This window comes from Pelodiscus sinensis, chromosome 1, assembly GCF_049634645.1.
Source record: "Pelodiscus sinensis isolate JC-2024 chromosome 1, ASM4963464v1, whole genome shotgun sequence".
Taxonomy (NCBI): Eukaryota; Metazoa; Chordata; order Testudines; family Trionychidae; genus Pelodiscus; species Pelodiscus sinensis.
Genome location: NC_134711.1, coordinates 161,100,202 through 161,121,796, shown reverse-complemented (window position 1 = coordinate 161,121,796; position 21,595 = coordinate 161,100,202). Strand labels below are relative to the sequence as shown.

Below are 21,595 nucleotides of genomic sequence, written 5' to 3'. Positions count from 1 at the left end.
TTAAATAGTGGTTAGTAAGCGACTCGAGGAGTCGATGGAATTTCCATTGCCTACTCAATTAGTCGATCAGAGGGTTCGCTGCAGCTCTGCTTTTTAAATGTAGTAAGAGCTGCCAGACTCTTACTAAATTTATAAAGCTGAGGCACAGCATCTGGGAGCCGGGACTGCTCAGTCCCAGCTCACTCTGTTTCCCCCATTGCGCCTCTGCCCCCTGTGGAATCAGTGCTGGAGGGGGAACCGATTTTTAAACTGGCTCCCCCCAGCACTGGCTCCTGCTCCCCCTCTTCGCTGCCTCTGTGAAAGGTCATAATTCTGCAGCTCGTTCTGTGCGTATGGAACCTTGTGTTCAAGGCAGGGCCCTGTCATAGATATTGGGGGCCTATATGGAGCCAGTTGCAGGACTGGGGCCTAAATTAGCATGGGTCTTTGGGAATCCCTAAGGCTTTGTGAGAGGAACTGAGGCGCATGTGAATGTTCTCTCTTGTCCTTTGGAGTACAGGAGGAGAAATTGAAAGGAGCTCTTCATGTAATTCCCCTGCTCCAGGTTCTTGTGTATTAAAGCGAGAGGTGCTACTGTGGGCTGTTTCGGTAACCGGGTTTGGTTCTTTAAAGGATTTGAAACCGCAGACAGAGGAATACTTCTTTTTAGGGTCAAACAAAGATTTTTTTATTTTTTCTATTTACTTTATAATTAATTTTCCATTTAAATCAATTCACTATTTTTGATTCTTTTAAGACAATATAATATACAAAAAAAAGTAGAAAAACAGTACAGTTAAAAAAAAAAAAGAAATAATAACTTCTCCTACAGATATACCCTCCTGAGTTATCTTTAAACAATTTATGGAGTTAACAAATATATAATACTCATGCTAAGAAAGATAGAAGCATTGCTTAGATTCAGGAGATATTCTTTTCTTTATGTTTTTCCTTTCTTTGGATTTTTCGTTGCAACAGGTGTTTGTTCCCAACAGGTGTTTGTTTCCCTTTCGGAGCTTATGTGCGGCAGCGAGATTCAGCGCCGGGGAGGGAGCCGTGGTTGATCAGACCTGGCTTTTTGGATTTGCAACCCGTCCACTCTTGGTCTGTTTCAGCCAACCTTAAATACCCTGTTTCGGTATTTTGGTACTCCTCCACTCGCCTGACAATTGCTGACTTTAGATTTTTGTTGTCTCATTCTGCCCTTACAAAAAACTTTCGTCTGCTCCTTTTGGGGTAATCAGCACTTTGTTGCATACTGCTGTCTGAGTTACTGACTTCCCTAAAAGCGGGGTTATTGTTGGTCAACCAATCAAATTTTGTTTTTATTTTTATCTCCTGTATCTGACAGTGCTGCCTTTCCTTTCCACTTAAATTAAACTGGTGCTCATTTGACATATTCTGGGTAAGCCTCAACACATCCTGGTACCCTGTTAGCTGATTTACTCTCTTATTTCTAACGGCCTTATTTTCTTTATCACCTTAAACAGGAACATGCCCAAGAAAGGAGGAAAACAAGATGAAACTGAAAGGAAAGTACATGTACCATGTAAACGAGCAAAGATGGAAGTATCTTGCCCTCCATCATCTATGAACTATGATAGCCCAAACAGTGTCTTTGAAAGTTTGATCTTTCCCATCAAACAAGAGGAGTTCTTCAAGGAGTATTGGGAACAAAAGCCGCTGCTTATTCAGAGAGATGATTCTTCAGTGGCTGCTTGCTACCAGTCTCTCTTCCAGCTAATGGATTTGAAGAAGCTGTCCAGCCAGGGTTTATACTATGGAAGAGATATTAATGTCTGCAGATGTGTGAATGGTAAAAAGAAGGTTTTAAATAAAGATGGCAAAGTGAACTATATGCAGCTGAAGAGAGACTTTGATCAGAAAAAAGCAACTATACAGTTTCATCAACCTCAGAGATTTAAGGTTAGCGCTGCAGTTGCTTAGGGATTGTGGCCCATGTCCTGATATGTAGCTGGCATTAAGATTTGGCTTTACAATATGAGTTAGAGAAGTTTCATGCAATGGAAGGGGTATTTTTGTAGAGAAATACTGTTTGTTAGTTAGTTGTATAAAAGATTAACCAGCAGGGGCTGCTCTCTTGGGGCCTACCAGGGAGTCTCTGTCTCCGGTGGGTCTGGCTCCCCCCCCCCCCCCCCCCCCGGTTACACACTGGTCCCCAGGAGCGGGACTAGCAGCCCTTTGCTATGGCAGCACTACAGAGCCCACAGCTTGTGTAACTATTAGGATTTTTAGCAGTTACACAGTTACTTTTTACATCCCTATTGTTAGTGTAACTGACCTGGATGAGGAGCTGTCATTCAGGTTTGAAACTTATATCACCGGTGCTAAAGGCAAGAGACTTTACTAGTTCAACTAGAAGGTGAGGGATAAAATTTTCACAAACACTTAAGTCATTTAGGGGCCTGGAACCTATTGACTGTAATCATGGGTTTAAAATCCCCTGGCTTCAAGAAAAGCTGGTTGGGGACAAAGGACTATTTTTTTCATGAATAATATTTATGTTGCTGTTTTAGAGCAGATCAAGATGTTTCAAATCTGGCTGAAAAAATTGGATTAATTTTTTGTGTGAAAACTTGTTTCTTGTACAATCCGAATGCAAGAAAGTGTGATGGGCTCAGGCTGGAAAATGTAATGATCAAACCTGTTGCATGAACCAGCCACAGGGAAGGATGTGTGTGGGTATGTGTGTGGGTGTGTGCACACGGGGGGAAGTGTGTCACATACACAGTGGTTTGAAACAAAAGCATCTTTCACTGAAAACCACCAGTGTTTGGCGGTAATTAGCATTCAACATCTTTCGCAGAGTAATTCAGTTACTTTTAAATACGTTTGAAATATAAAATATCTTCAAACGTGTGTCTGGAAGTTTGATTTAAAGGCTAAAATACATTTTTGGGTCTAAAGAGGGTAATTCCATAAGACAGATGTACAGATGCTAAAAGTTCTAACCCCAAATAGCTCTACATTGGAGGCAAACCTTTAAATACCCAGTTGTTGACATAGAAAAGGTCCGAGGAGGCGGGGGGGGAGAACAGTAGAGAGAGATTCTAGGCCAGTGTCATTAGAACTGTATGAATAATGGAAGAACTTACAATGATTTGATTGTGTTGTATTTGGTATATTTAAGGATTGTGACCTTTTATTCTCTCTGTGGGATTCTATTTTGTACAGTAGAGATACTGTACATATTGATTACATTAAGATGTTAGTCACAGTTTGATTGACTGTGGCTTCTTTTTCCCCTCTCCTTAACCCTATTGTTAGAATCTGTTTCCTTCACTTCCTTTCTTCGTAATTTCTGCACCTTTCACCTGGACTCCACTAGGGATGTAAAATCTTGTTGGGCTGGAGCAGCCCTCCCACTGCTGGGAGGGGCTACTCCAGCCCTGTCCACGGTGGGCCTGGGTATGTTGCAGGCAGGGGCTGCTCTGGTCATCCAGAGTAGTCCGTGCCTGCAATACGCCCAGGCCCGCCTTAGATAGGGGCTTTTCTGCATGAGTGGAGCAGCCCCTGTCTGCAGTGAGCCTCCGTGGGGCTGGAGCAGCCCCCTGCTCATGGCAGGGGGGAGCTGATCCAGCCCCCACTGGTTAATGGTTGACTGGAAAGCATCACCCATTAAAGTGCAATATAAGATCTACCTCAAACCCAAATACCCTTGCCCCACTTCCTTCCTGCCCCTTCTCTGAGGCCCCACCCCTGCTCCACCCCTTCTCCAGGGCCTCACCCTGCTCACTCCATCCTCTTTCCTCTCTCATCCTCACTTCCTTCACTTTCACCAGGCTGGGGTAGGGATGCAAGCTCTTATCTTGGACCAAGGGGTTAGAAGTGTGCGCAGGGCTCTGGGCTTAGCCCAGGGTGGGAGATTGGGGTCCAGGAAGCGTTTCAGGGTGTAAGCTCTGGGAAGAGGTTTGGGTGTTTGGGGGACTCATGTCTGGGACTCGAGGTTGGGTGTAGGAGGGGGTTCAGGGCTGGGATGGGGTTCAGGAAGCAGGCTCTGGCTGGGCACTGTTTAACTGAGACGGCTTCCGGGTGGTGGAGCAGTGGGGTTAAGGCAGGCTTACTCCTGCCCTGGCCCTGCACCACTCCTGAGAGCAGCTGGCATGTACAGCAATGGCTCCATGGTGCCATGTGCTGCCCCTCATCTACAGGCTTCTCCTGGCTACAGTTCCCCATTACTGATCAATGGGAGCTGCAGGAGTGGTGCCTGTAGGCAAGGACAGCATGTGGAGAATGAAATGAAAATTATGAAATGCATAGACCAGCCAAGAAACCAAAAACAGCCCACTTTGCAAGCAGTAAAAGAAGTAACAATCCCCCCTCCCCCCCCGGTGTATGTGTTGGGTTGGGAGATGAGTGAAGAACAGTGTGTGTTTGTGAGAATGACAGAGATTTGCATTGCCAAGCTCCCTCCATCCCTTTCTTTCTGGATAGAGATAGGGTACAGAAGTTGGGGGAAAGAGGGACACCCTGACATCAGAACCCTCCCCCCCTTTTCCCTCCTACACCCTGCACAGGAAGCAGGAGGATGCTAGGGGGGCAGCTGCAAGGCAGAAGGCAGGAGCAGTATGACAGTGGGTCGAGCGCTTGATATCTTTCCTGGCCAGACCAATCAGCATCACCTGTCAGAAGCTCCAAGATCTACCATTAGATCCCGATCTACTGGTTGGTGACCACTGCTCTATGTCGATTGATATGTACATAGAGTAGTACGTGAAACATTAATTTTAAAAAAAAAACCAGGCACTGTACTTGCTTGAAGCAATAATGTTTTCTTATAGTAATTTACTTCCTTTTTTTTAAAGGATGAGCTGTGGATGATCCAGGAGAAGCTGGAATGCTACTTTGGCTCTTTGGTTGGCTCCAATGTTTACATAACTCCTCCAGGGTCCCAGGGTCTTCCTCCCCACTATGATGATGTTGAGGTAAGAGAACAAGTTTGCTTTGTGTAAATTTACAAGCAGTGTTCCAGGGTGGAAGTATGTTCACGTTCTGGAAGTCATTCAGTGGATCCGCTTATGGATAGCTTTCTGCACAATTACATGCAGACAGGTTTATGTTCTCTTTGGGTATAGATTTGGTCAAGTAACATCAATCATTCTTTCATTTTAAAGAAATGCCATTGAATAATTTGATGGTAATATCCTGTTACATGTGTGTTCCAGAACGGTTGTATGACATTTTCAGTTGATGCTGACAGAAGCTATAGAAACTTTCCAGCAGCCATTATCTTTCATTGGAGTGGTTTTACACCTGTGGAGAAGGTGGCATCTTTTTTAAAATGACCAATGTCAGGTTAAAAAAAAAATCAATTAAAAACATGCAAGCATACCTTTGTTACCAATAACATATGGAGGGCCTAATCTTGAGAGAGCTTGCTGACTTCAGTGGAAGCTGCCTAGTATTTCTTGGGGGACAGACCCTCTAGTTATTAAAACTGTAAAAAATTGGAAATCATTTTTTCTTCAGCTTGTACAGTGGAAATAGACCCCCACGCTCTATTTGTTTAGTAGCACAACACTACAGTGAGTAGGGATGTAAATGATTAACCAGTTAACTGGTAAGCATACTGGTTACAGTTAACCAGCAGCCTGGCCAGGCTGGAGTAAACTCCCGCCTCCCCAACGCGGGCAGGGGGCTGCTCCAGCCTGGCATACCACACTGTGCCGCAGGTAGGGGGTACTCCAACCCAGCCAGGCTATCTGTGTCATGGCACAGGAGGGAGGTGTTCCAGCCAGCAGCTAACTAATTAAATGGGATTTTACACACCTGACAACGACTAGTTTGCAAATGCTACCTGGGAAGCTTCAAATCTAGACATGTCCTCATTTAACTTTTAAAAATAGCAAAAACATCTACTACATTTAATAAAATGTATTAAAAAACAAAACCGGAAGTTGGGGACTTATGCTGCCAGACACTCTCTTCTTTTAGCTGTGATGGTTTAAAAATAAAACAGATATTTTCTAGTTTTAGAAATATTATAAATAACAAGTATAAATGTCTTCTCGTGAATCAGAGCTTGCTTTTATTATAATTTTTAACTTCACTTTAGTGAAATGCATCTAGCAGTTTAGCTACACACAGACCTACTCTTCAGCTACTTAACATATGCAGAATGTACTTGTCAGCTGTCTGCAAAGTCTTCTGATGAATGCAGTGTGCCATATGGAACTGTTACATGACTAAGTATTTCACATGCTCTGTGTTCTTCTGTGACTGGCAAAGAATTTTTTTTGAATTTTATAGATCTATGAGTATCACCAGGAATGCCATCACTTCCACTTCTTTTGTTTTTGCTACCTATCTTTCTCACTTGGTCCCCTGGATTTTTTAAAGTTCAAAATTGGAATAGCTGGAGGTTTGAGGAGCAGCATGACTTTTTGATACATATTGTCTTGTGGCCCTTTGCAGGTGTTTATCCTTCAGTTGGAAGGAGAGAAACACTGGCGACTCTACAAACCTACTGTGCCGTTAGCTCGAGAATACAATGTTGAATCAGAGGATCACATTGGGAATCCAACACATGAATTCATATTAAAGGTACTAGTATTTGCTGCACGTGGCTTTCTTGGCTTTAGCTGTGAAATATAGTGTGTTAATACATTGCTGTTCTGATACATTGTTTAAGAAGACTGCTCTGAATGTGTTTATAAAAATGACATTCCAAGCACTGGAAACAGTCTGGCCTATGGGGCAGCCAGGCAGTCCGGTCCTATAGGCAGTTTGGAGACTTTGGACTGAAATCAACAGATGAAATTCAGTAAAGACAAGTGCAAAGTAATTCATTTAAGAATGAAAAATCAAATGTAGAGCTACAAAATGGAAAATGGCCTGCAAGATAGTAGTACTGCTGACAAGAACTAAAAAGTCTGATATTGTTCAGGGATATATTAACAGCAGTGTTGTATGTAAAGATATGGGAGATAATTGTTCTGTGTTAGTTGGCTCTGGTGAGTCTGCAGCTAGAGTATTTTGCGGTGCCCCAGACTTCACACTTTAAAAAACATTGAAGAGAGATTGACAAGAGAGATTGACAAGAGAGTAACAAAAACAAAGCTTAGAAAACATCACTTATGAGGAAAGGTTGAAAACGGTATGTTTAGCCTTGAGCAGCGTTTCCCAAACTATGGGCGGGCCGCGGGAAAAAAAATACTGGGACTCAGCGTGGCTGCCAGGGTGTTCCGGGCTCCCGGTCTTTCCGTGCAACGCTGGGTTCCCCAAGCCCTCAGCCGGGCTGGGCGGATGCAGCCATATGTTTCAGGCTCCCGGCAGAGGCATAGTGAGGGTTGGTTACCAGGTTGGCTCTTATTGCTGGCTGTGGAGGCGGGAGGAGGGGTTGGATATGGGGCACAGGGAATCAGGGTCGGGGCAGTGGAGGTGCTTGGGGGAGATAGAGGGGAACCGTCCAGCGGAAGTAGGGCTGGCCAGGGGAGATCGCAGGGGTGGGAACCGGCTGGCGGGGGCAGTGAAGATGGCTGGGGGAAATCACGGGGCAGGGCTGGTGGGGGGAGGGGAGAGAGTGGGGCTAGCCAGGGGAGATCAGGGGGTGGGAGCGGTGGGTATGACTGCGGGAGAACCAGGTGGCAGAAGCAAGGCTGCTCGGAGCGGGTGGGAGCAGTGAGGCTGGCTGGGGGAGACCACGGGGCTGGCTGGGGAACTGGCCAGCGGAAGCAAGGCTGGGGAGGGGAGGAGGGAGCAGTGGGTGTGGCCAGGGGAGATCGCAGGGTGGGTGGGGGAGAACCGGCTGGCAGAAGCAGGGCTGGCTGGGGGGGTGGGAGCAGTGGGGCTGGGCCAGGGGAAACCAGCTCGCCGGGGCAGCAGGGCTTGCCAGGAGAGATCGGGAGAGAATCGGCTGGTGGGGGGGGGGCGGGGAGGGGAATTGGCCAGTGGGGAGCGGGACAGTTCAGGGCGCACGCAGATCCTAAATAAAAATGTAAAAGCAGTGCCTTTTAAATATCCCCACTGCTGACAGTGAGGTTTAAAGGCACTACAGTTGTGTCAGAATGGAGAGAACCTGATGCATTCACCATCCGGAATGAGAATATGGATTAAAAAATTCCAAAGATGGTGTCAGCTTTCTGAAAATAAATGAGCCCCTTTTCAATACATGATGTGGTGGTGCAGGGTTTTATTGGATTGCAGTCCATTTTTCCAATCCATATTCCCTTAACTGTAAGAGTATTGTGGGTGGCCGTATCTAAAGCTGGCTCTGGGGGCTTTGGGAGGACCAAAACCACTGTATTTGCATATTTGTAATTCGCTTATTGAATATGCAAATGAATGTTACCGGTCGTCCGAAAGCTCGTGAATGATTTACTGGTCCCCGTGTCAAAAAGTTTGGGAACCCCTGGCCTTGAGAGATGCAGTCTGAAAAGGGATCTGGTATTAGTCTTCAGTTATATTAAGGGCTGTTGTAAAGAGGACGGCGGTCACTTAGTCTCCAGAGACAAGGTGGGTGATATAGTATATTTTATTGGACCAGCTTCTCTTGGTGAAAGAGAGAAACTCCCCGCCTCAAGAAGAGCTCTGTACAAGCAAGAAAACTTGTATATTTCACCAAAGGAAGTTGGCTCAATAAAAGGTATTACCTCACCCACCTCATGTTTCTACTATTCTGTGACCAACAACACTGCAAACAATAATTCTCTGAGTCTGTTGAAGGTAGAACAAGAAGTTATGGGCTTAATCTGCAGCGAGGGAGATCTAGGCTAGATATTTAGAGAAACTTTCCAACTCTAAGGATAGCTAAGCACTGAAATAAGCTTCCAAGGGAGGTTGTGGAATCCCCATCAGAGGATTTTAAGAGTAGATTGGAGAAACACAGGCCTAGGTTTACTTGGTCCTGTCTCAACCCAGGGAACTGGACTAGGCAGCCTCCCAAGGTCCCTTGCATCCCTACATTTCCATGATTCTAGGATGGGCTTCTCTACCTTTTGTGACAGTCTTAAGGCCCAGTCCTACAATGTTTCTGCATGAGAAGCTCACATTAATATGTTCTTTCCCAAATGTATGTTATTACAGATTCAAACCTGGCTTGAATGTAAATAGGTTGTGAGTATTATAAATGAGATTTTGTTTGTTTCTTTTGCTTTAATAGGAGGCGAGGGTTGTAAGATTTCTCCCGAGTCTAATGAATAGAGTTCCTTTTTATTTTCATGCATATTGTGGACCAGGCTGTATTGTTCTTAATCTCATTAATCTCCACAAAAAGTCTAATGACTTCAATGTGATTACTCATGGAGCTCAAGTGCTACTCAGTATGATATCAGAATTTGGCCTATACGAATGCATTAAAGAACACTCAATATTTGTATACCCAGTGTCCCCGATTGTGTGTGTGGTGCTTTTCATTTCTTCAAACAGTCGAATTTCACAGCCAGGGAATTCCAACAGGTCATGATCGAGATCTCTCTCCATAGCCTCAAGTGTGTGCCACAGATCTCTAAACTTCGAGATCCATAAGTCTGAGCATTGTAATTCAATGAGCTGCATTTCGAAATCCTCAACACCCATTCACTGAAACACTGTCAAATCTATGTCATTGGTATCAAAATTGTCTGGAAAGGAAAACGTGCCAAAACGTTGGAAATCTTGAAATCTAGCATAAAGTTCCGACGCAAGTTCTCTCATGTACGTTTTAATCTCAGCAGCACTGATGGCACGATGTTTCAATAGTTCTTTACGGTGTTGGAAATAGCAGAAAATCAAGGTGTCAATGTCCTGAGAAAAAATGGCAAATTTCGCAACAAATGCCTTCCATGTTTCAAAAAGACCCATAACAGTTTGGCCTGCGCCCTGCAGGTCAAGGTTGAGTTTGTTTAGATGCGCGGTGATGTCAGAAACGTTAGTGGCATGAGCCACTTGTCAACATCCGGTGCAGGGTAGTTTTGATCTTTTTCTGACAAAAAGATCTCGATTGCATCAAGGCAGTCCACAAAGCGTGTCAAAACCTTCCCACGACTTACCCGATGAACATTGCTGTGAGGCAGAATGTCCTCGTATTCACTGTCCATCTCCTCAAGCAGAGCTTGAAACTGCTGATGTGCCAAGACAGATTGAGCAACATGAAAATTCACGATCTTCACCACTGTAGTCGTCACATTATTAAGCTCAGAGTTAGAAATCTTGGCACAAAGATTTTCTTGAATAATAATAATACAATGAAAATTTACCGTCAGGTGGCCAGTTTGATCCTCAATAATCTTTACAAATCCCTTCCGTTTTCCGACCATAGCAGGGGCACTATCAGTTGTCACAGAAAATATTAATGTCAATAATTCCTCTTTCCTCAAAATGATTAACAAACATCTTTGCCATATCTTCCCCTGTTGTTGTGCCATGCATGGCTTTTAGGCAGCATAGCTTTTCTTGAACTTTTGAGTCATAGTATCTCACATGCACTGATAACCACAGTTAGTCATTTATATCCACGCATTTACCAAGCATGACACTAAATACCTCTGCATCTTTTAATGTCGCTGTTTGTTGTTTGTTAATGTTTTCTGCCATTTCATCTATGCGCCTCGGCACTGACCTGGCAGACACAGGCAAATCTTTTATTCTGGAGATGATAGTGTCTTTACTGGCCAACCTGTTGAACAAAACATCCAAACAACTGAGAAAAGCCTCTTATATATTCTCTGTCTGTAAATGGCTTTCCATGTTTTGCAGCACAATATGTGATTTTGTAACTTCCCTCTGTGGCTTAGAACATAAGAACAACCATAATGGGTCAGACCAACTGTCCATCTAGCCAATACCAGATGCCTCAGAGGGAGGGAACGCTACAGGTAATCCTGATGTGATCGATCCCTTGTCACCCACCTCCAGAGAAACAGAGGCTAGGGACATCATTCCGACCCATCCTGGCTAATAGCCATTGCTGGACCTATCCTCCATGAATCTATCTAGCTCTTTTTGAACCCTGTTAAAGTCCTAGCCTTCACCACATCCTCTGGCAAGGAGTTCCACAGGTTGACTGTGCACTGAATGGAGAGAACCTTCCTTTTGTGTTTTTAAACTTGCTGCTTATTGATTTCATTTGGTGACCCCTAGTTCTTATCTTGTGGGGATAAGTAAATAACTTTTCCTTAATCATTTTTTCCATACCAGTCATGATTTTATACACCTCTATCCTCTCCTCTCCTTAGTCTCTTCTTTTCTAAGCTGAAAGGTCCAAGTCGTCTTAATCTTTCTTCATATGAGACCTGTTCCAAACCCCTAATAATTTTTGTTGCCCTTTTCTGAACCTTTTCCAATGCCAATATATCTCTTTTGAGATGAGGCAACCATATCTGTACGCAGTATTCAAGATGTGGGTGTAACATGGTTTTATATAGCGGCATTAAGATATTTTCTGTCTTATTCTCTATCCCTTTTTAAATGATTTGCAACATTCTATTTGCTTTTTTGACTGCCTCTGCACACTGAGTGGACGTTTTCAGAGAACTATCCACAGTGACTCCAAGATCTCTCTCGAGTAGTTGTAGCTAAATTAGTTGTATTATATTGTACGTATAGTTGGGGATTATTTTTTGCAATGTGCATTACTTTACATTTATCAACCTTAAATGTCATTTGCCATTTTTTTGTCCAGTCGTTTAGTTTGGTGAGATCTTTTTCAAGCTCTTCACAGTCTGCTTCAGTCTTAACTATCTTGAGCAGTTTAGTATCATCTGCAAATTTTGCCACCTCACTGTTATCCCTTTCTCCAGATCATTTATAAATAAGTTGAATGGGATTGGTCACAGGACAGACACTTGGGGGACCCCACTAGTTGCCTCTCTCCATCAGCAGCCTCCCTGCCTGCCCCCTGGAGCTGATGCTGTGGCTACGCACAGGCCATGAGGTTCAAGCGGCAGCGCAGGCTCCCCATTGCATGGGGGGGAGGTGAGGGGCTGAGCTTCCACCACGTGTTCCACTGAAAATGGGTTTGTGTGCCACTTATGGCATGTGTGTGCCATAGGTTGCTGACTGCTGGCCTAGAGAAAGGTAAATCAGGTAGGACAAGTGATTAGCCGGTGTTCCTCATAATGTAAGATCAGCAATGTGACACACGTGCCCCTCCACACACACACACACACACAATTTTGTCTCATAAGGTTTCTTACCGTGCCTCTGGAAACCCATTATTTAGGAAAACAAGATAATTCAAAGTTATTAACAGTGAATCCTTCTGCAAGGAAGTAATACACCAGTGCTAGCATTCAAATTAATCTCTTCTATTGTAACTCTCTTGTGGGGAGCTGCTAATAGGGATAACACCTTGTAGAGAGCTAGAAGGTGAGCTGGAACATAAGTTAATTGTGCCTCAAATCAACAAGAGAATCCTTTCTAGTGGTGATAGATAACCAAACCAATTTATTATTATTAGAGGGAAGCTTGTGAAAAGGGAAGTGACTCGCATGTGGTTTTCTTATGACAAACCATAGCTCTTTATAAATGGACAAACATAAGTGATCTTGCTAGCTCCTGTGAAATTCTGCATTTAGAGGAGACCTTTTATTCAACTACTTCAAGAAGCTATTTGAAGAGTCCTCGCTTAAAAATTTTTTAAGCCCACCAAGTCTGCCTAGAGAGTGGCTTGAATCTGGCAAGTAAATGACATTTTAAGATTAAAAATGTTTGAGTGTGTTATGCCCCACAGATTGGACTGTTGTAATCCAGACTTCTGTCGCCCGGCAACGTCTGTAGTTCGGCATCCCCGTGGCTGCTCCCAGGCTGGAGCATTCCTAGGAAAAGCTGGGGGCCCTGTGCTCAGTAACTCCTCCCCCGCCCTCCCAGAGTGCTGCAAATAGCTCATTTATGGTGTTTAAGCTCAGTGGGGGGGAGGGAAGGGAGGGAGAGTGCTGGGGAGAAGAGATCCAGTGGCTGGAGAACTCTGTGGGTGGAAGCACAGCCCAGCCCGGCAGCTGTGGGGCTTGGTGCGCTTCCATGGGGCTGTGTGCCATCCTGCCTCTTTCCCTTGAGCAGCCCCCCATCACTGCTTGGTCAGCGCTGGCCCCTCTGCTGCTGCTGGAGCAGAGCCTCACAGTGGGCGGCCACATAGGGATTGGCTTCGATCCACCCCTGGTCCCACCCTGGTTCAGGACCTGTTAGGTCTTGAGGGAAGGTACAACCTGTGTTCATTTTATAACTGTCTTCTGGAATACGCAGCCCAGGCATTCTGAATTTAATGAGGGAAGCTGTAAGTGGAGCCGTTTTTACAGTAGCAGTCTTATCTAATTAAAATTGATTTCAGGAATAAAGTTAAACAGATCCTTGGCAGTGCTTGCATAACATTGGATTTTGGGAACTGGTGTGTGGTTTGGTGGTGGCATGTTCTTGCAGAGCTGTGTTGTGCCTGAAATATTTTTCTGTGATTAATGTGTTTGAGGGTGTGTGTTTTTTGGTGGTGCAAATTTTTTTCCTTCATGATGGTGTTCCTTCATCTGTTCTCTGCTCTTGTCTCTTTGTTTTCTGTTTTATCAACCTGTGGAAAGGAGAAAACAGGAAGGTGGGGGGAGCAGGAGACAGGTGGTCATTTTTTAAAAGAAATGCTAGAACTGTTTAAGCTGTGTTTAAAAATACATTAGCACCTAGCATAGATGGGTTTTATCGGCTTCCCCAGGCAAATCTTGTTCCCCTCCTTCCTTTTAGGGTATTAGGTTGGCTCCAGATAGCATTGCATTTCCACTGGCTCCCTTTTGTCCATGGGCTGATCCGTCACGTCTTCATTTAATACCTAGCTTAATATGCATTGTTGTAATTTACATTTGTTTTGACTTCACAAATAATAAGGAAGAATTTAGTTCAGCCCTAAAGTTCTCCAGTCTTAAGACCCTCTTTCACAGCTCAGCTCTATGACATATAAAGGAGGGTCTATCTACTGCAGGGGTGGCCAAAGGATGCCCTGCTGCTCGCCCACCCCCAGGCCAATCAGGGCCTGGGGACGGGGAAGTGCACAAAGTCTCCTTGCCTTACAAGAGCACGTGGTAGGTAGACACAAAAGCGGGCTATTTGAAAACAGCTGGCATTTATCTCTAGCTGCTGTGTGCCTTTGGTGGGGGGTCACTTCGCATGTTCCTCACCCCCAGGCCAATCAAGAGCTTGGGGGTAGGGAGCACACAAAGATTCGCATCCCATATGCGCCCTGCTAGGGACGCGCAGCAGCTAGAGAGAGACGCTGGCTGTTTTTTAAAACTGCCGGTGTGCGTGTCTAGCCACCATGCGCTCTTGCAGGGCGAGGAGACTTCACGTGCTTCCCCACGCCAGGCATTGATTGGCCTCTTGCAAGGTACCTAGAGGCAACCGACAGCTGTTTTAAAACAGCAAAAGCTGGCCTTTCTCTCCAGGGGGTGGAGCAGGAGAGGGAGGGGGCAGACTTCTCACGCTCACCCACCCCAGGCCAATCAGGGTGGGGAAAAGTACAAGAAGTCTCCTGACCCTGCCTCTTCCACTGAAGGCCCTGCCCCTTCCAGTGTAGCCCAGGGTCACTTCAGAAATTTTTGAAGTGGCCCCCTTTTTAAAATTATTGCCCACCCCTGGCCTACTGCATTGCATGATTTTTATATTCAACTATCAGCATTACTGTCTGGGGAGTAATTTCTTTATTTTGCTAACATTGCAGTAAGGTAGTTGCCAAGAGATCCAAATACTGAATTGCTTCTTCCTTCTATTTTCTTTTAGCCAGGAGATTTGTTATACTTTCCAAGAGGAACAATCCACCAAGCTGACACTCCTGCCAGGAGATCACATTCTACTCATGTGACCATCAGCACCTACCAAAACAAGTAATTGTGCTTTACCATTTTCAGAGTGTAGCGTCCTCAGACACAGTTTGGATAAATGCTAAAGGTGACCTAAAATACGTGTGTTTTGGGGAAAGCAGTGCTATCTGTTGGTTAGTGCAAGGTCTAGAAGATTGGACTCTTGGGTTCTGTTTGTGATTCAGCCACTGAACTTGCTGTGTGACCATGGGCAAATAGCCTAGCCTTTGTGCCTCAGTTTCCCCATTAGTAATAAGGTAATACTTTCCCTACCTCCCTTGCAGGGGTTTTGTGAAATTTGTTTGTGGGGTGCTTTGAAATCTCCTAATGAATGCTATTATAGAGATGTAACACTGTAATTAAGCCAGTATTCACATAGGAATAATAAAGTTCTGGGAAAGCAAATCATTAGCTAATTGCTGCGTAAAAACATATCAAGTAGGCTGCTTTTAACAGAATCGGTTTTTAATTACTTAATTATCACTTACCAGATGGGGACTTTAGGAGAAAGATAAGGTGACAGATACAAATACACTGTTGCATTTTATAGTCTCTCACCAACTGGAGAGGTTATTGCTCATCTATTAATCCAAACAATAGGAAGCACACCAGGGATGAGTAGTTAGCTTTTTTTTTTCTTCTCCTAAGCCACCTCTGCCAGGAACACTTAGTTCCTAGTTGCCCGACTACTACAAACCATCCCTTTATAAAAATACCTTCATGCTTTTCATCCTCCCCTTTCAGTTTTTCCCTGGAGATGAACTGCTACCTCAATGTTATTTCTTACACTTTCTCCCTGCTGCCTTTTCTCTCGGAGATGGCTTTCCCTTTCTGCCTGGACTCCGATTCAATGGCCTGGGCAAGGAATCAGAGGTTCTAGCAGAAGGGATGTCTCAGCTTGCCCACATTCCAAAAAACATGTACCTAATACAATGTTTCATTGCTGCTAGAAAACCTGTTGAAACATGGAACAACAATCCTTGCTTGATTTCCCCCACCCCTTCTTTTTTAAAAAATTTGTCTGTAAATATCTCAAGCCATTGCAGTTCTTAGCTGTCACTGTTTTGAATTTCATTGGTTAGGCTTGGAGGATTTCACCTTTCAGGCTCTTAGCCAGCTTTTTGGTCTCTGCAGTTGATTTCTTTTCTCTTTTTCAGGCTTTTTTTCCCCCCCACAACCACAGCCTTTTTTGTCGTCTTGGCAGTGCTGGCTGGCTTCCCGGCAACTGGCTTCTTAGACTTCTTGGGTGCTTTTTCCTTGGTCTTGGCAGGGTTTTTGCTGAGTTATAGATGCCTCTGGCTCTTCTAATCTTGAGTATGAATTAAGGTGCCCTTGTTCACCCAACTTCTGATGCAGTTGTTGCTGTTCTCCAGCTGCTAGAGACTTCTTCAGAGCATTCAGTGTGACCCTTTTGCACTCCTCAGAACAGGGCACCGCCTTAGTGATCAGATGGGTCACGCTGGGACCCATGGCCTTTTGGGCTTTGACCCTTCCTACCACTGCCTTTGGCTTTTTCGCTGGAACCTTTGACGCTACAACAGGAGCTGAAGCAGCAGTTGCCTCTGTAGTGGGCGCAGTTTGGGACACAATCACAGACAATGTGTAAATGATCTACCCAAGCAACGCTTTCAGATTTTCTCCTCCTGGAAATTGATTCATGTTCTAAGGGCTAACATGAGATGGCTTTGAGCATAGGGACATGACACTCCAATACAATGGCTGAGTCTTTACTAATTTACAGTGGGATTCGGTTTTGGTGATGAAATGGCTAAAATAAACAAAAGTTACTTTACAGGGTCTTTGCTGCTCATATCATGGAGGCAGCATTAGAACCGAACTTCCTGACCTGCTTTGGCGTTGCAAAACTCATGCTGTCATGATGCAGAGTTTGCTGACGAAGTTCACTGCTTTGTAGACTACTTTTTATGATCAGATGAGGAATTGCTCGAGTCAGTCCTTACAAATTATACTGAAAGAGGAGGCTTTTCACTGTTCAGGATGTAAAATCCCGATTAATCAGTTAACTTGGTAAATGTTAAGTTAACCTAAGTGGGATCCTGGGCAGAGGACCACTCCAGCCAGGTAGGAGCAGCCCTTAGGCCGTGGGGCTTCCGCTCCCAGCCCCGTGTGGGGTGGGCTACTGGCATTGGCCTGGCCTGCTGCGGCCAGGGGGCTGATCCCTGTTAACCGGCTACCTGTTCACATCCTTACCCTAGGCCAGGCATGTCCAAAGTCCGGCCCGCGGGCCAATTGCGGCCCGTGTTCCGGTTTAATACGGCCCCACAGGTAATTTGGCAATATCTATCTTTTATGGCCCCCAACGAATCCATATGTATTGAGATGAATACATTGTAAAATCTCAGTTAATGTCAGTTGGTCTAAATCAGTTATAAATATATCTGGACACAACATGTATACTTGGTGTTATGTTCCTGTTCATATTTTTTGAACTTAAAAGTTGACAGACAACCTTTATTACCAATAATATGTAATGTACTTTACAATGTTCCTGACATATATTTCAGCTTCCTGGATTTTTTTTTCATTTGGCCTTCAGATATGAAAGGCAGAGTGATTTAACACCTGTTTAGATTGGTCATCCATGTGACGAAATGAAAAGTATGCCGTTTGCAATAAACTTTGCATAAAATAGTTAATTTGCATTTAATTTTAATGGTTCAAAGAATGTCGGGCAAAATGGTCGGCCCTCACGCATGTTCACTTCATCAAATCTGGCCCTCTTTGAAAAAAGTTTGGACACCCCTGCCCTAGGCTTATCGAGTAGTCGACTACTCACTTGCATCCCTATTGTGGAGCGTAGCAATGTGGGTGTGTGGTTAGCTTGGGGTTCAAATCCCCTTTCTGAGGAAGGACTTGAGCCTTTGTACAGGGCTGGCTCACCTCTCATGTGGCTGGGCTAGAAGCTGTTCTGATCTGGAGCCTTCATTGTGCCTTTCTGCTGAAGCTGCTCCGCTTTCAGTACATAAGCCACAACAAACAGTCCTGTGTAGCTGACTGGTTGGTCATGTGCCCAGCAGGCGGGAGGTTGGGAGTTCACATCCCTTTCTTCCCTTTTGTACCTCTCAGGTGACTTGCCTAGGAACTGGGCTAGGAGATATTCCAATGTGCTGTCTCTATTTCCTTTTGAGGATGGGCCACTGTTATTAAATAGTCATTGAGCCACAATTGCCCCTGTAGTCCAGTGGTTTGTGTGCTTGCCTCTTGAACAGTACGAGTGTCAGTTCAAACCCCCTTTTTACTCCCTGAGAAGGGATTTGAATTGTGATCTCTTACGTCTCCAGTGCATGGCCTAATTGCTGGCCTGCGAGGTGGTTGGATATGGGGGCTCCTTCAGCTTCTTCTGTTCAGGCCACGTACAGTAAATATGAAATGAGAATTAGGCCACTTAAACCTGTGTCTCCTTGCCTCTGGCAGGTACCCAAAGCACAGGAACAAAGAGGGTGCCACAAAGGTTAAGTCCCAGCTCTGTTTGTTGAGAAATGAGTGGCAGTGTGATCTATTGCCTCCACTTTAACTCGGTGGTTCTCAAAAGGGTGGGGGTCCACCTTCCAGATGGGTTTGCGGCTTGAGCTCAGCCTTCCTCCTCCCCTGCACAGCCGCAAGGAAAGCCCCGGGGCGGGGTGTGAAGAAAGCCCCGATCTTCCCTGCCAGACCCGGCTCGCGGAGAGAAACTCCAGCTCCCGGGAATTTTCCAGCTCCCGGGAATTTTCCTATTGCTGGCGGAGGCTCGTAGGTAGACGTGTGCGGAAGAGAAACCCGGCCACAGGGCTGTTTCGGTGGAGGGGGCTTGCAGAGAAGCATGGCCACAAGGCAGCGGGGGCGGGGCAGGGATTTCTCACTGCTTCTCTGTCCACTCCTGCTGGAAATGTGAGAGCGGAACACACAGGGATTTCAGGGCAGTGGTACTTCCTAGCACGGAGCCTCCCCCTTTCTGCTAAGCCGGAGGCTTGTCCCAATTTCCCCAGGAGCTGCTGCTCTTCCCAGATACCCCACTAGGTCCCCTCCTGCGCCTGGAAATAGGACAACTCACTTAACACTCCCCACCCCCATACAAATTGTATCGACTACATGATTAATCAGATAACTACAATTTAACATCCTTCCAATTCCTTAACATTCCCCTCCCCGTCCCAAGAAGGTGGGGGTTGTACAAGGCTGGCTCACCACAAAGGACAGTCTCCTGGGAGGCAGAAAATCCCTGTGAAAACCCCTGCTGAACATGTAGGTGGGGGATTTGAACCAGGATCTCCTACAACCCAGCTGAGTAGCCTAACCACTAGACTGAAGGGTGAGGGTCAAGCTGCTACTTGGGAGGAGGGGGCAAGCTCCCCAACGTATGGCCCTGCCCCTGCCCCTGCTCCACCCACAATCCCCCCTCCCCAGTCTGTCTCTCTCTTCTCTCTGCTCACCCATTCCATCCAAATCCCTGAACCCAAATGTAGCAAATGACATTTGAGGGGAAAAAACCCTTTCTAAAGACAATGGAGCATGCCAGATTGTGAAGCCTAGACATGCTGAAGTTACCTAATTAAAAACACTAAATTTGGGAATGAAAAATGTCAGTCACAAGTTTCTTGATGTACCCCAAGTTTGTCAAGAAATGTATTTGCAAAAACTTTGTAGTGAGTACAAGTTAGTGTCCAGCTGAATACAACATTAAATATTAGGGAATACATGATACTGCCCTTCTCTGTTTTACATTTTCTTTATCAGTATTTCTAAGCTGATTTCATATTTTAAATATACTCTTTAGCCTTCACAAAGTAATTGATTAATTAAAAATGTCTTAATTCCAGGTTATTTAAACTCAATGAAACAGAGTGGTTTAGTGCGTTCATAACAAAGTACATTGCTTTTAGAAAAAGGGTACACTAATTTGTTTTGAAATTTCATTATACATGCACGTTAAAAATAGGTTTGCAAAGGTTTTAGGCATTACAAAGGATTTTATTGGTGGAAGGTTCTCTTAAAACCCCTTTCAGAAGGGTAGCCATGTTAGACTGTAACTGTAAAAACAATAAGCAGTCCTGTGGCACCTTAGCAGCTAACACAGTTATTAGGTCATGAGCTGTTATGGGTAAAACCCACTTTATCAGACGAGTTGGAGTGGAAATTACCGAATTTGGGGTATATACAACAGCAAAAGACGTTGCCTGTCACCATGTAGGACCAGTGTTCATGAAGTTAGTTAAGTCAGGGTAGATATGTCTCTCTCGCAGCATTTGATTCGTTCACCTGTCTGCATGCAGCAAGAGCTTGCTGTGGGAGCCTTCAGAATAGGGAGAGGGAGAGGCTTGAGCACTAAGACCCAGGGAAAGCATTGCCTCCTCTTGCCTCTTATACCCACCGCCCATGTTGTACAGTAATGGATTCAGTTGTAAAGTCTCCTAAAATTCACTCCATATACAAAAGAGTAGGGAGGGATATTCTCTAGCGTTCAGATGTATCTAAGAATCTCTGCTTTAACTTTAAATCTGCACTCCACATTAACACGCTATGACCACTGCTAATAAAGTAAGCACTGTTTATCCAAGTTGGCTGTACACTGCTTCTGCTCTATGGAGATGGGAAACAGCTGAGGTGGGCTTTTATTATAGTGTGACACTTTGTCATTTTTGTATCCATCTACCTTGCAGTTCTTGGGGAGATTTCTTGTTAGATGTGATTCCTGGGCTCCTGTTTGACACAGCAAAGGAAGATGTGGCTCTGCGGACAAGTATACCAAGGCAACTACTGATGGTAAAGAGATGAGATTGTGAAGGGAAATGTAGCATGAAGTTGTGTATGTTAAAGAAATGTTCAGGAGAAAGCAGCTTATAGCCCTATTGATGGGTGGGCCCCACTATCTAGTACTAAAACCATCATCTTTTGAGGTTTGCAGTTCTCCTCCATATTCAAAGCCAAGCAATAGGTCACCCGAAAGCCCTCTCTAGGGTGTTGACCTGCCCTCTTCACCTAGCCAGCATGTTCCCAAGCTCTGCTGCTTTCCTCAGCCATGGTGCTGCTTTGGGGCTCCCTGCAAATGCCACTGCCCTTTGGCAGAGCTACTAGCTAGCGGCTCTGTGATCTCGTTTACTCGCCCATTGATGACATTGTAACTGATTCATTAGCAGAAACAGTTCTGGGGGGAGAACACCGTTCAGAGGGATACTAACAGCCCCAAATGTGAGCACGCTCCTCATACGACGTCACCAATTCCACACAGTAGCGTGAGGTCCAGAAAATGTAATGCTTTGAGGCTTTTGACCCATCCCCTCTCTTGTGAATTAGGACTGTCTCTGGTAATTAATGTGGGCTTAAGTGTGAGGGGCCCTGTGTGTTCAGCAGGTGGATATTGCTGACTCTACACGGAGATTAAGCGGCTTCATGAGAAGTCTTGCAGACCGTCTGGAAAACATCAAAGAACTGAGATCCTCTGACATGAAGAAGGATTTCATAATGAACCGATTACCACCTTTCCTGAGGAATGGCTCTGCTCCCTTGGCTCCAGGTGGCATTTAAGTTTATTATTGATTCCCTTGGGGGAGGATTATGATTGTTCCCTGCATTTGGTAGCACTAGAGGCCTCAGTATGCGATCAGCTCCCCACTGCGGTAGACACTTTGCGTGTACACCAAATACAGTCCTTGTGTGTAAGATGGGACATCAGATGGATGCAGCAGACAGATGGGAACACAAAGTAGCAGTGAGATGGCTGAAATTAGTGTAATGAGCTATGGTGACAGCTTATCAGCTGCCCATCCATGGCACTTGGCCACTGGAAGGGATTTCAGAAGTTTTGCAGCAAGTGCTAACAAGTGATTGAATCACAGGAGTTGCCCCGG

General features: G+C 45.0%; 1 protein-coding gene across 5 annotated transcripts in view; it reads left to right on the top strand.

Moving 5' to 3' along the window:
• RIOX2 (ribosomal oxygenase 2) overlaps positions 1-21,595 on the top strand; it is a 32,422-nt gene that overhangs the window by 6,418 nt on the left and 4,409 nt on the right. For 4 of the 5 annotated variants that reach the window (XM_075909024.1, XM_075908997.1, XM_075909004.1 and 1 more), the window contains 6 exons: positions 1,470-1,905; positions 4,806-4,925; positions 6,415-6,543; positions 14,671-14,774; positions 20,408-20,510; positions 21,096-21,261. In XM_075909024.1, the coding sequence (XP_075765139.1) occupies positions 1,474-1,905; positions 4,806-4,925; positions 6,415-6,543; positions 14,671-14,774; positions 20,408-20,510; positions 21,096-21,261 (1,054 nt within the window). In that variant the 5' untranslated portion in view covers positions 1,470-1,473. The remainder of the gene's footprint in view (positions 1-1,469; positions 1,906-4,805; positions 4,926-6,414; positions 6,544-14,670; positions 14,775-20,407; positions 20,511-21,095; positions 21,262-21,595) is intronic. The other variant, XM_075909014.1, reaches the window with a different exon arrangement.